Below are 15,401 nucleotides of genomic sequence, written 5' to 3' on the forward strand. Positions count from 1 at the left end.
AATGAGTTATAATACTACTTAGTTTCCTTGCAGTGAAAATTACACTAGACATCAAGGTGTTTATGGGACTATTTTCTTTTAAAAATTAAGAAAGAAAAGAGGTCAGCAAAATGTAACCCTTGGTATTAACAGCATACTTAAAGCTACTGTTCCTCTAAGGTCACTCACTCTGACCCCTCTCACCCTCTGCCCGCCCACTTCTTCCCACACCTTCTACCTTCCTTCTTTGCATATACCTCAACTATTTTGGGGGAAAATGTTTACAGTTTCCCAGAAAACAAAAGGATTTTAAAATTATGTAGATTATACAAGTTACCTCCTGTGGAAGTTAGAGCATATGTTTCTTTTAATCACACATAACAAAACCCCTAGAAACAGTGCTTTGTAGGAAGAGGCTAGCCAATTTTAAGATGCAAAAGAAAAGGGTTCAGAGGTCAGAGTACAAGATGTATGCCAACACACCAAACTTGGTGTGAGAACAGGGATGAGAACAAAGAGTAACATTTTAAAAGCGGGTCTCATTTTTATATTTTAGATTAAAATATTAATTAAAAATTCTTACTGTGATTTGAATAAAATGGATCACGTTTCAGCTTTAAAATTTTTTTATCATTATTCAGTTATAGTTGTCCCCTTTCTCCCTCATTACTCTCCCCTGCCCTGCCCACATTTCACCTTTTGAAGAATGAGTGATCATTCCCTTTTCTCCTTTAGAATAGCCCAGTTGCAGAGCTCAGTTGGAAAAATAAGCAGTTGATTTGACGGATGATATGGGTTCCACCTTTAGCTTTGCCACCTAAATTAGTGCAGCCTGAATAAAGATCAGGTCTCAAGGCTTCATTCTCCTCCCAGGCAGAGTGACAGGGGCATCTGTTGCAGTGGAGGCTGGACTGAACCACCCAAGGGACTAGGAGCACAGTCCGCCAAGGTGCCAGAATAATGCCCACAGGGCCCTGTTCTGTGCTTTGTAACTGTTCAGTCAGACTAAACTTGTCTTCTTCATTGCGTCTTTATCGCAGATGATGACCCTGCTTCAAAGAGATAATTGGGCATTCAACTGCTGAATTATAAAGCTCTATTCCCATATCTATAGCTTGCATATTTGCATCTATTCTAACCTCCTATCCAGTCCCAGAGAAAGACTGAGCATACTCTTCTAGTGCAAAAACTACCCTTCAACTGCTGCTCTTTAAATCTTATTTTTTATTTTATCAGTGGCTTTGCCCTTCCTCTTCAGCACCTTTCTTGCCTCTTCCTAAGCATTTCCTAATTAATTGACTTCTTTCCTCCAGGCTAAAAACAAGCTTAAATTCTCTTCCATTTTAAAGACAAAACTAAACAAACAAATCAAAAACTGTGAATCTCAACCTTGTCCACCATTACTTGCCCTTCTAGTAGCCCCTTGGGGGAAAAAATCTATATTTTAACTTTTCTTTAACTCACTGTTCAATGATATTATAACATATTCGTACATGGGTTTTTATACCAAAAATGCACTTGAGAAAGCTACTAATAATCTTCCATATTTCTTTCTGTTTTAATGGCATTTGACATTACTGATCATTCTTTCATTTCCAAAACTCTTCTGTTAGGTTCTGTGACATCTCCTCTCTATTTTTTTCCACTACCTCTTATTATGCTCACCCTTTAGAGGTCGGTGTTCTTAAAATAGTGCTTTTCAAATCTAAATGTGCTTATGAATTATCTGCAGGGCTTGATAAAATTCAGATTCAGGATTAGGAAGTCTGTGGTGGAATTCAGAGTCTGAATTTCTTTTTTTAATTAAATTTATTGGGCATTTTTAATAACTCCCAGGTAATGGTTATTTGCTGGTTAAAGGACAACATTTTGGGTAGCAATGCTCTACATCTGCAGACTGCAGTGATTATAGGTGTACTGCGTGATCCATAGCTCAGCCAGCCATGTGTGAAATGGGGCCTGAGGAAGATATAGCCCATATTTGTTTACCCCAAGGGGGGGATAAAACATCCAGGTGTGCTCCCAACATTCAATATGGAGGGTTCTGAAAAAATTAAAAGTGGAACTGCCTATGACTCAGCAATTCCACTTCTGGGAATATATCTGTGAGACTCAAAACACTATTTTGAAATAACATATGCACTCCAAAGTTTATTGCAACATTATTTACAATAACCAACATAGGGAACCAACTCGAGTGCCCATCAATAGATGAGTGGATAAAGATATGATACATAAACACAATGGAATACTACTTAGTCATAAAAAAGAATGAAATCTTACCTGTTGCAACTGCATGAATAGGCCTAGAGGGTATTATGTTAAGTGCAATAAGTCAGACAGAGAAAGATAAATACCATACAATTTCACTTATACGTGGAATCTAAAGAATAAAACAAACAGAATAGAAACAGACTCATAGATACAGAGAACATACTGAGAGTTGTCAGAGGAGTGAGAGGTTGGGGGTTTGGGTAAAAAAGGTGAAAGAATTAAAAGTACAAATTGGTTGTTAAAGGGTAGTCATTGAGGTATAAGTTGTAACATACAGAATGTAGTCAATAATATTTTGATAACTATGTATGGTGCCAGGTGGGTACTGGAAATAGGGAGGGGAACACTTGGCAAAGTGTGTAATTGTCTGAACACTATGCTATACACATAAATCAACACAAAATAATAATGAATGTAGGACTTCCAGCCAAGATGGAGGCATAGGTAGACACACTTTGCCTCTTCGCACAACCAAAAGAAAGAGAGCAAGTTTAAAAACAAAAAAACAACCAGAGGTTCCAGAAAATCAAACTGTTTGACAGTCCAACAACCAAGGAGCTCAAGAAGAAATATTCATCCATACCAGTAGAAGGAACAAAGACAGGCAGCTGGGGTGGAGAGGATGGAAGCTGGAGGACTGGGTGGTCCTACAATTGTGTGCAGATAAACCAGGATGAACAACTGGGAAGTGAGACAGAGAGACCATGCAACCCAAGGTTCCAGTGTAGGGAAATAAAGGCTCGAAACCTCTGGCTGTAAAATCCTGTGGGGCACATATGCTGTCTACAAAAGACCTACCTCAGAACAATAGACTTACACAGCCTGAAAATGAAGGGCTGGAAACAAATGTTCCAAGCAAATGGACAGGGAAAAAAAGCCTGGGTAGCAATATTCATATCAGACAAAATAGACTTCAAAAAAGACCCACAAGGTCACTCCATAATACTCAAGGGAAGAGTCCATCAAGAAGACATAAACATTATAAATATATATGCATGTAACATAGGAGCACCCAAATACATAGAGAAAATCTTGGAAGACTTCAAGAAAGATATTGACAGCAACACAAATATAATAGGGGATTTTAACACCCCACTGTAAAAAATGAATAGACCTTCCAAACAAAATATCAACAAAGATATTGTGGCATTGAACAATTGATCAAATAGACTTAACTGATATATATAGAGAGAGCCTCTCATCCCAAAGAAGCTAAATACACATTCTTTTCAAATGCACATGGGACATTTCCAAAGATAGACCACATGACAGAACACAAATAGAGACTCAAAAAAATCGAGAAAATTAAAATCACATCAAGCATTTTCTCCAAACACAAGAGGCTGAAACTAGAAACCAACCTTGAGGAAAAAAACCCAAACGCTCAAACTCATGGAGCTTGAATAGCATGCTATTAAACAATGAATAGGTCAAGAATGAAATTAAGAAAGAAATCAAAAAGTTTCTGGAAACCAAAGCAAATGAACTCACAACAATCCAAAACTTATGGGACACAGTGAAGGCAGTCCTGAGAGGAAAGTTCATAGCGATACGGGCCTACCTAAAAAAGATAGAAACATTTCAAACTAACAACCTAACCCTACACCTACAAGAACTCAAGGAACAACAACAAAGGCAGCCCAGAGCAAGTAGAAGGAAGGAAATAACCAAGATCAGGGCAGAATTAAATGACATAGAGACTAAAAGCACAATTCTAAGGACCAATGAATCTAAGATCTGGTTCTTTGAAAAGATAACAAAATTAACAAGCCTCTAAGCAGGCTCCTCAAGAAAAAAAGAGAGAGGACCCTAATAAATACAATCAGAAATGAAAGAGGAGAGATTACAACTGATACCACAGAAATACAAAGGATTGTAAGAAATTACTATGAAGAACTGTATGCCAAGAAATTTGAAAGCCTATGTGAAATGGACAAATTTCTAGAAAAATATAATCTTCCAAAACTCAATGAAGAAGAAGCAGAAATCTTGAACAGACCAATAACAGCTGATGAAATTGAAGCAGTAATCAAAAAACTCCCAACACACAAAGGCCCTAGACCAGATGGTTTTACAGGAGAATTTTACAAGGCATTTAATGATGAGCTAACCCCTATCCTTCACAGATTATTCCAAAAAATCCAAAATGATGGAAAACTTCCAAACTCTTTTTATGAAGCCAGCATCATCCTAGTCTTGAAACCAGATAAAGACATAACAAAGAAACAAAACTTCAGGACAATATTGGTGATGAATATAGATGCTAAAATTCTCAACAAAATATTGGCAAACCACATCCAGCAATACATTAAAAAGATCATGTACCATAACCCAGTGGGATTCATCCCAGGGATGCAAGGATGATTCAATATTTGCAAATCAATAAATGTAATACATCACATAAACAAAACAAAAGACATAAATCACATGATCATATCAATAGATGCAGAAAAAGCATTTGATAAAGTACAGCACCTATTTATGATAAAAACACTTAGCAAAGTGGGAATAGAGGGAGCATTCCTCAACATAACAAAGGTCATATACAAGAGACCTACAGTCAACATTATCCTCAATGGTCAAAAACTTAGAGCTTTCCCACTAAGATCAGGAACAAGACAAGGATGCCCACTTTCACCCTCCTATTCAACATAATATTGGAAGTCCTAACCACAGCAATCAGACAAGAAAAAGAAATAAAAGACATCCATATTGGAAAGGAGAAAGAAAAACTGTCATTTTTTGCAGATGACATGATATTATACATATAAAATTATATAGACTTCACCAAAAAACTGTCAATCTAATAAGTGAATTTGGCAAAACAGTGGGATACAAAGTCAATATCCAGAAATCAAAGGCATTTTTCTACACCAACAATGAAACAACAGAAACAGAAATCTGAGGGAAAATCCCATTTGGTATAACAAAAAGAAAAATAAAATACCTAGAAATAAACCTAACCAAAGAGGTAAGAGACCTATGCTCAGAAAACTACACAACGCTGAAGAAAGATATCAAGGAATACACAAACAAATGGAAGCATGTACCATGCTCATGAATTGAGAGAATTAGCATCATCAAAATGTCCATACTACCCGAAGCAATTTATAGATTCAATGCAATACCTATTAAAGTACCAATGGCATATTTCACAGATATAGAACAAACATTTCAGAAATTTATATGGAACCATAAATGACCCCAAATAGCTGCAGCAGGTCTGAGAAAGAGGAACAAAGTAGGAAGGGTCACAGTACCTGATATCAAACTGTATTACAAGACAACTATAATCAAAAAACTCTGGTACTGGTGTAAGAACAGACACATAGATCAATGGAACAGAACAGAAAGCCCAGAAATAAACCCAAGTCTCAATGGTCAATTAATATGTGACAAGGGGGAAGAAGCATAAAATGGAGTGATTATAGCTTCTTCAACAAATGTTGTGAGATCTAGACAGCTACATGCAAAAAAAAAGTAACTCAATCACCAACTTACACCATACACAAAAATAAATTCAAGGTGGATAAAAGATTTAAATATAAGTCATGACACCATAAAAGTCCTAGAGGCAAACATTGGCAGGAAAATCTCAAACATTCCATGCAGCAACATCTTCACTGATATGTCCCCTAAAGCAATGGATATAAAGGAAAGAATAAACAAATGGGACCTCATCAAATTAAAAAGCTTTTGCATGGCTAAAGAAAACAGCATTAAAATTAAAAGAGAACCAACTATAGGGAAAACATATTTGCCAATCATACCTTGGACAAAGGTTTGATCTCAAAAATATATAAAGAACTCACATGACTCCACTCCAGGGAGACAAACAATCCAACTTAAAAATAGGCAAAAGACTTGAATAGACACTTCTCCAAAGAGGAAATACAGACAGCTCAGAGGCATATGAAAAGATGCTCAGCATCACTAGCCATCATAGAGATGCAAATTAAAACCACAATGAGATACCGCTTCACACCAGTGAGAATGGCCATCATAAATAAATCAACAAACAGGTGTTGTAGGGTATAGAGAAAAGGGAACCCAGTACACTGTTGGTGGGAATACAGACTGGTGCAACCACTATGGAAAACAGTATGGAATTTCCTCAGAAAACTCAAAATAGGACTGCCTTTTGACCCAGCAATTCCACTGTTAGGATTATATCCTAACAACCCTGAAACACCAATCCAAAAGAACCTATGCACCCCAATGTTCATAGCAGCACAATTTACAATAGCTGAGTACTGGAAGCAACCTAAGTGAATGAGTGGATCAAAAAACTATGGTACATTTACACAATGGAATTCTATGCAGCAGAAAGAAAGAAGGAGCTCCTACCCTTTGCAACAACATGAATGGAACTGGAGAGAATTATTCTAAGTGAAATGAGCCAGGCAGTGAGGGACAAATAACATATGATCTCACCTTTAACTGGAACCTAATCAACAAAAGAAAAAAGCAAGCAAAATATAACCAGAAACATTGAAATTAAGAACAATCTGACAGTAACCAGAGGGGAGGTGGGAAGGGACAATGGGGAAAGGGTTTTCGGGAAATACTATAAAGGGCACATGGACAAAACCAAGGGGAGAGGAATCAGGGGAGGGAGGTGAGTTTGGCTGAGGTGGGGGAGAGTAGTGGAGGGTAAATGCAGACAACTGTGATTGAACAACAATAAAATAATTTCAAAAATTTTTTAAAAGAAAAGAACTGAAAAGTGCAGTACATGTGCAATTAACATGTGATCCCTTTAATACAAATTCAGCTATGAAAACACACAAAACTATTTTCTTGAAATTCCATGAGTCACAGTCACTAAGACACTGAGTGAAGAATTTGTTTAAAAACATCCTGCAGAAATTTCTTAAGGAACCCAAAATTTGAGCAAATTTTGGAATATAAATACAACTATTTTTTAGTGAAAATAACTTAAATGAAGGGGTTACAGACACAATCACACAGACAGTAGGTATGCTGAAGAGGAGATCAAAGTACAGGGAAGATTACACTTTATGTAGACACAGACATGTTTATAGCACATGAGCAAAGACTGACAGTTAATGGTAACAAAGGATGACTGGCCACCACAATCCTGTTAGAACTCTAAAGCAATGCTTGCAATGATATCCGTGGAGGTCTGGACTGTTTCTTCAGTGGAAAAATGTTTGTTACAGACTGAATATGTCCCCCCCAAATCCGTATGTTGAAGCTCTAACCTTTCATTGTGAGTACATTTAGGAACCTTGGGAGGTGGTTAAATGAGGGCCTGAAGTTATGACCCGTATTATAAAAGGAGCCAGAAAGAACACCCTCATCAGAAGGCAAGTCAGCTGACACCTTGATTTTGGACTTCCCAGGTTCTGGAGCTGAGAAATAAAAATTCTGTTTCTTAAGCCACCTCCCCCCACCCACACACACACACAAAAACCTGTGGGGGTTGTGATGGTGGGAGAAACTCCCAGACTCACAGGAGGGTTCATTCGAAGGATTTACAGGGTCTTAGTACACAAGCCCACCCACCTGGGAATCAGCACCAGAAGAGACCAATGTGCTTGTGGGTAGCTGAAGAAGTGACTAAAAGCTGCCAAGAGCTAAGCAAGTGGCACTGTTCCTTTTTGGATCTTTACCCCAAATACAGTGCTACAATGCAGTGTCATGGGTTGCCCTGCCCTGGTAAATACCTAAGACTCTATCCCTTACTGCACAATAGGTGCACCAAAACAAACAAAAAAATATGGCCCAAATGAAAGAACAAATCAAAGCTCTAAAAATAGAACTAAGTGATGAAGAGATAGACAACCTGTCAGCTGCAGAGTTCAAAACACTACTAATCAGGTTGCTCACAGAAATTATTGAGTGTGGTTGCAAAATAGAGGAAGAAGTGGAGGCTATGGGGAGGCTAAAGTGAAATAAAGCAAAATATACAGGGAACCAACAGTGAAGGGAAGGAAACCAGGACACAGATCAACGATTTCGAGTAGAAGGAAGAAGTAAATATTCAACCAGAACAGAATGAAGAAAGAATTCAAAAAAATCAGGAGAGGCTTAGGAAGCCCTGAGACAACTTTAGACATCCCAACATTGGCATCATAGGGGTGCCAGAAGGAGAAGAAGAAGACCAAGAAATTTAAACTTATTTGAACAAATAATGAAAGAGAACATCTGCAGTCTGGTGAAGGAAATAGACTTCCAGGAAGTCCAGGAAGCTCGGAGAGTCCCAAGGAAGCACACATATGGCACATCATAATCACATTAACTAAGATTAAAGATAAGGACAGAATCTTAAAAGCAGCAAGATAAAAGGAGAGTTACCTACAAAGGAGTTCCCATAAAACTATCACCAAATTTTTCAAAAGAAACCTTTCAGGCAAGAAGGGGCTGGAAAGAAGTATTTAAAGTCCTGAAAGGCAAGGACCTACATCCAATATTACGCTACCCAGCAAAACTATCACTTAGAATGGAAGGACAGACAAAGTGCTTCCCAGATAAGGTCAAGTTTAAAGGAGTTCAACACCACCAAGCCCTATTACAAGAAAGGTCAAAGGAACTTATCCAAGAAAAAGAAGATCAAAAGTATGAATGGTAAAATGATAAACTCACAACTATTAACAACTGAACCTAAAAAAGAAAAAATACAAAAATAAACTAAGCAAACTAGAACAGGATCAGAATCACAGAAATAGAGATCACATGGAGAGTTATCAGCAGGGAGGAGAATGGGGAAAAAGTCACAGGGAATAAGAAGCATAAATGGTAGGTACAAAATAGGGGGCAGTTAAGAATAGTATGGGAAATGGAGAAGCCAAAGAACTTACATCTATGACCCATGGACATGAACTAAGGTGGGGGGGGGGGGGGCAGAATACAGGTGGGAGGGGTGTGCAGTGCAGAGGAGAATAAAGAGGAGAAAAAATAGGACAATGTAATAGCATAATCCATAAAATATATTTTTCAAAAAAGTATTGAATGTAAACTCTAATTGAAAAATAAATAAAAATAAAAACATAAAAAATGAGTTGATTCAATAATTCTCCTAAAAGGTCACAATGGCCAGCTTTGGGTAGTCAACCAAGTATTTTAATTGTTTGCAAAATTATTAGAAAATAAGATCTATATAAAAAGTTTAAAAGAATAGGAAAAGAAAAAATAAATACAATAAAATAAGTCACGTTTTCATGAAAAATTCAAACATGATCTCCAAACTCTAAAACAAGATTATTCTTTCTTGTAGCTTTGCCATTATTGCTTGTTTATATAGTTCTTACTATTACTAGTTATTATTAACTATCTTATGATTAATTCTAATTCTGAGACAAATTCTATCTCTGAAAGAGAGGAAATTATAGAAATATTTTGAGCCATGTTACAGGACCATTCCTGTAATAACTACCCAGTTACAATTAAAGTATTTGGCCCTGGCTGGTATAGCTCAGTGGATTGAGCATGGGCCTGCAAACCAAGGGATCACAGTTCCATTCCCAGTCAGGGCACATGTCTTAGTTGCAGGCCGGTTCCCAGCGGGGGACAGAGGAAAGGCAACCATTCATTGATATTTCTCTCCTCTCTCCTTCCCTTCCCCTCTAAAGACAAATAACTTTTTCTAAAATCTTAAGTAAATAAATAAATACATACATAAAGTATTTGCTTGTAAGTTTTACCCATATTCCACTGTAAAAGGCAGCATAATTCCTTCATATATCTGCCAGTTTATTATTATAGCCAGTTCAATGGTTATTACCATTAGAATATGATTTTAAACAATTGGGATTCCTTCAACTGAAATTGATCGTGACCATTTCCTAAGCATACTATAGGCCTATCTCATTCTTTTGCACACAGCGTTTTCTTTATATCTTACTTCTGCCCATAGGACAAGCATTTTGGAAGATCCAGGACAAGTACCAAACCTTCTGGATAGCTTCCTGATCTCGCGATCCGTAAACATTGCCGGTAGTGGTCTTTTTATGTTTTGTTTTGTTTTGTTTTGTTTTGTTCTGTTCTGTTTTGATTTTTTTGTCACTTAGCTCTTTGTATTTTCTTCCCTGCTAGACTCTAAGTTTCATATTGGGAAAGGTGGCAGTTTCCCAGTGATTCATAGTCAAATTGTACCCAGCACAAATATTTGTGCACAGAACTTGGTAAATAAATCTTTTTGAATTGCTTAACATTTCATATGAACCACACACTGTTGATTGAGTTGCCTCATTATGTGGTCAAAAGAACAAAAATTGTATACAAGAAAAAATATTTTATTTTATAAGCTGCTTGCTGCATCTTCAGCACAAACTGCTTGAGGCATTGACTAGAAAACTGGGCCGTGATCCTTCTGTACTTGTGAATGTATTGGTATTCAGAGACACAAAGGGAAGAAAAGTACATTACGTATACATAAACATATATAATACATATATAAATATAAACATATACATATATATTATGTATACCATAATATTTTAAATGGTACAGAATCCTGCTACTGTATGTAAGTTTTACATATTCTGTATGTAAATTTTACATATTCTGAGTGTAAGAAATCACTATAATAGTAAAAGTTTATTCTTTGAAGTATATTTATGTTTAATATCTTACATAAGAAAATAGAGCTAACATTAAAAGAAATTTTCCCCAAAACATACTTAAAGCAAAAACAATAAACTCTATGAAAAAATGTTTTTCTTAGACTTTGAAGCAAGCCAAGAAAACATTTTATTTGTGATTATCATGAAATCTGAAATTCATACATTACCTTTTGGCACAATATACTGTAATTTATTCATATAGCTAGTCTGTACCGTTATCAAAATGTAAAGATAAAAAAATTAAATTGTTAATTCAAACAATTTTCATTAGTTTAAACAAAAAATTGGGGGCAGTTTTCCTACTTTTGAAATTTGTTCCTCAAGCTCTTCATAATCATCCTTTATCTACATTTCAAATAAAGCTGGACACTGGTGTTTTGTTCTTTATTTCATCAATATGAGTCCTAGAACCCAAAAGCGATAGAAGAATTGCTTCAAAAAAAGGCAAAATCTGAGCAAAGTGTGAAATTTTAAAACTTTACTAAGAAATTCAGATTTCTTATGTATGTTTATCCAATTTTCTAAATGGTTTTTATTAAAAGAACTCTCCTTTTTGATAATTTCCCTGTTAAAATTACATTTTTTATATCAGCCATATTCTGGTAAAGAATACATCTAATTGTATTATAGTAGCAAATATTTTTGTTTGATGTTTTTGCCTTAATAAAACTTATTCACTAAATAGTAAAAATTATGCCAAGATAAAATAACTAAAATAAAATCTGTGGGCTTATAATAATAATCTAAGAAAATGTGAGAAATCTTTATGATAATATTGCACTGATCAAATTTTGTAATAGTAATAGCAACAGAAATTCCCAAACTTTTCTGGATGGAGTATAAACAGGTACAACTACTCTGGAAAATTTGCAATATCTACTAAAGCTAAACCCATGCAGCATCTACCAAACCACCCCTTAAGCCAACCAATTCTGCTCTAAAGAAAGACTTGGGCCCAACCCATACAGTCCTCAAAATAAATGTATTCACAAGAAGATATGTTCAACGATGTTCATTGCAGCACTAGCCAAAACCAAAAATATCTCAAATATTTCATAAAAGAACAATGGATAAATCATGCTGTCTTTACATAATGGAATACCACTTAGTGATGATAATAAACAAGATATTGCTACATGCAACAATATTGGTAAATCACATAAGCATAATGTTCAGAAAAACAAAGCAGACTCACATAAGTATTTATATAAAGTTCAAAAGCAGGAAAATATATTTATTGTTACAAAAGTCAGGACAGTGATTATTTCTGGATAAAGTAAGTGCCTGGGAAATGATATGGTGGGGGGAGGGGGCAAGGTGAGGGTCTCTGTGAGATGTTTTTACATGATGTTTTACCTTTGTGAAACTTTATATGGGACTTGTTATTGTGCATTTTTCTGTATGTACATTATATCTCCATTAAAAAATTTTTAATCTTTTAAAACCTATTTAAAAATCTTGTACTCATAAATTATTTAATTATAAATATTGATGGTTTCTAGATGTTTTTGCCTCTGAATTGCCCTGAAGAGAATATTTTTAAACTAAAAAGATATATTTATGAAATAATACTAACTACTTTTTTACTTTATTTTTTCCTTTACATATTTCCTTTTTGCTCAATTCATTACAAATAGACTTGAACAAAGAATAATGAACAAAGAGTAGTTCCCATAAAGACATTTATTTTACAAAATATTTCCAGTAGAGGGAGCTTCACTTTCTTTACTACAGATAATTTTCTTTCAAGCGCCAGCAATAAAAATAAAATATTTAATTTTTTACATATGATTAAAGCTTATCATACAGTGGTGAGCTACTCTCATCTGAGATTAGTATAAGATAGATAAAGAATAATTCTATCCAATTTATGAAAGAAGAAAGAAAATTTTGATGAAGAATATATGTATCGCATAAACTTCTATATTAGGTAGTCTTTTTCCAGGGATTATATTTTGGGATTATTCATAAAAGCATTTAACTAAAAGTATTTAATACTAATGAAGATAATGCTTATAACCATGACTGTAAATTTGAAATACAACTCACAGGAGAATTTCAATAAAACCAGACAAAAATCAGAGACTCTATGATAAAGATTACTATGTAGCTAAGTATACATTATAACAATGTGGTAAAGTGCCTTTTTACAAATTTGCCCACATTGATCAAAATATTTTAGTCATTGACATTAAGCTTCCCAAATGTGAATATCTATCAATTAAACTATTATGATTTCTTGAAAAAATAAATATGCATGCTATCATCTAAAATACTAAAACAATTACAGTAAAGTGACTAATTTCTTATAAACTCCTTCCCATGAAATTTTCATAAATGTAAAAAAGCTCTACACTCTTTGTTCTGATCACTACATATAAAATTAGTGACAATTGTAAACTTAAAAAATTTTCTAAGTCTTATTAGAACATTGTCACTGAAAATATTCTGGTTTACAATGGTTCAACACCTTAAGGAAAAAATAATTTCAGAAATATAATAACCTTCACACCTAGTTCCTGTTATTACAGACATATCAAACTAATATAGCTTTCTGTAAAGTAATTTTTATGAAATACACTATGTTTTTTCCTAAGGTGCCCAAAAATGAAAAATTGACCTAGGAACCCAGAAAAGAATATTTACATACTTTAAATAGAAATAGTATATACATAACTTAATTACTCTAATTATTTGATTTCAATGTTCTTAAAAAGCTTGTGAGCCATAATATGGAAATTATAATAGTAAGATGAGATATATATTGATAATTCAAAAAATTATATGAGCAGTATCTTGCTTACATATTGTTTAACTAATAATAGTGGTTAAATTATCTGATCTTTTATGTAGTCTCTGTTGCTCCTTAAATTAATTTTTTAATGAGGCCTACTAAATATGACTGGACATGATAAGACAACTACATGTCATGTAGATTTTTAATTGCTTTCTCCAAAAATATTATTCTTGATATATAACATATGTAGTGATTTATTTATGATTACCTGAACTAAACTCATTAGAAAATAATACTTGGAAGGCCTTAATTTTTTTATTTATTTAAATCAGTCTCTGGGGATATCAATCACGTTCAGAATTTTTCTGATTAGTAAATATTTGTTCTAGTTTTTTTGCCTTTTAAAAAGTAGTGTTCCATTTCTAATTACAAAATACTTTTAATCCCCAAAAAGAGAGTAACATCCACAACTTATAATTCACTTAGAAAAGGGAAGCTCTAGTAGCAATTTGAGAAGGAAAAACTTGACTTTGGAAATAACTTTTCCAGGGTAATTTTTAGCTGCTGTTAATATAAGATACCAGTTACTAAAATGATTAATTCCTGAAAATAGAGCAAAGTTACATATTTTCAGAGGACTCAACAGATAGACTGCTAGATACCTTTAGACAGAATACAATACGGTTCAAGGGATGCTTTCGGCAAGTCAATTTCTAATTCCATTCTTGATCTCATCAATAACAAGTGGTTGAAACACAGTGCACAGGTTTTAATGGGTTCTCCAAGTGTTAAATACAAGTGGACTCACCTGAGTAACAGTGCTGCTTCCCAGATATAAAATCCAGAAACTAATGTCCGAAAGTGTCTCACGTGGGCCATGATACGGAGAGATATTCACGATCCTGAAATTAGTCTCATCCAAGGCATGGGGGGACGAGAAAGCCAGGAATGAAAATGTGCAATCTAACTCCGTGTGCTGGTGGAGACAAACGCCTGGAAAGCTTCAGCACCATAGACAGCTCCCCGCAGTCGGCGGTGGCCCTGTCTTTCAAACCCTTGAAATTCCCTTTCGACCCCTTCTCTGAACATTAACGAGGGACATTCACAGGGTTACAAATGTGCAGGTGATTTACACAGTGAAAGCGGAATGATGGGTGAGATGAAATGTATGAAGTGCCTAGGTTCTGGGCAACAGTTCACTGGAGCTCTAGCGGCAAAGGAAGAATGCTTGTCCTTCCTTGACTAAGACCCACGTTTGGAGAAAGAACAGCAGCTGTAACGAAGATGCTTCTCCACCTGCTCCAAGCGCCGCCGGCCCGAATCCCACTCTCCCACTCTCCACCTTTGGGTAAAACCCGCGACAGCTAGCGCGGCAAAGGGAAACGGGGCGGGGCCTGACGACGCCGTCTGGCGGGCAAATCACAGCTGCACAGCGGGACAGAGTGACTGGCCACTCACATCAGTAGGCGGGGCTTAGACACTTCGCCCCTTAAAAAAGCAGCGAGTAACTGATGCAAAGCCTGTACAGAGACTGGAGTAAATTGAGGGAAGGAAGCTCCAGGGCTAAACCTAAGAGAGTCAGAGGCTTTTTTGGATCAGGTAACAGAATCGCTTTGAAGGGACCCTCCATTGTTTGCTCCTGGAGAAAGGTACAAATTAGTAATTAAAGGTCTTTTCGAATGTGACCCCCTGTTTTTGACCTTACACTGAAATTCGACCTTACACTTTGGTCAAAATTGGTCAAAATTCGACCGATTTTGACCTTACACTTAAGGCTTAATTAGCCTTAAGCCCATGGAAAGAGTTAGGGAAGAGCAGAGAAT

At 35.6% G+C, this 15,401-nt stretch overlaps 1 protein-coding gene across 2 annotated transcripts in view; it reads right to left on the minus strand.

Annotated features, from left to right (window-relative positions):
• GLRA3 (glycine receptor alpha 3) overlaps window positions 1–14,472 on the minus strand; it is a 137,817-nt gene extending 123,345 nt beyond the window's left edge. The window contains exon 1 of one of the 2 annotated variants that reach the window (XM_037144049.2): window positions 14,387–14,472. In XM_037144049.2, coding sequence (XP_036999944.2) covers window positions 14,387–14,457 — 71 coding nt within the window. In that variant the 5' untranslated portion in view covers window positions 14,458–14,472. The remainder of the gene's footprint in view (window positions 1–14,386) is intronic. The other variant, XM_037144050.2, reaches the window with a different exon arrangement.
• Between the last annotated feature and the right edge of the window lie 929 nt (window positions 14,473–15,401).

The sequence above is a fragment of the Artibeus jamaicensis genome, unplaced genomic scaffold, assembly GCF_021234435.1.
Source record: "Artibeus jamaicensis isolate MK-2021 breed Jamaican fruit bat unplaced genomic scaffold, CSHL_Jam_final scaffold_537, whole genome shotgun sequence".
NCBI lineage: Eukaryota > Metazoa > Chordata > Mammalia > Chiroptera > Phyllostomidae > Artibeus > Artibeus jamaicensis.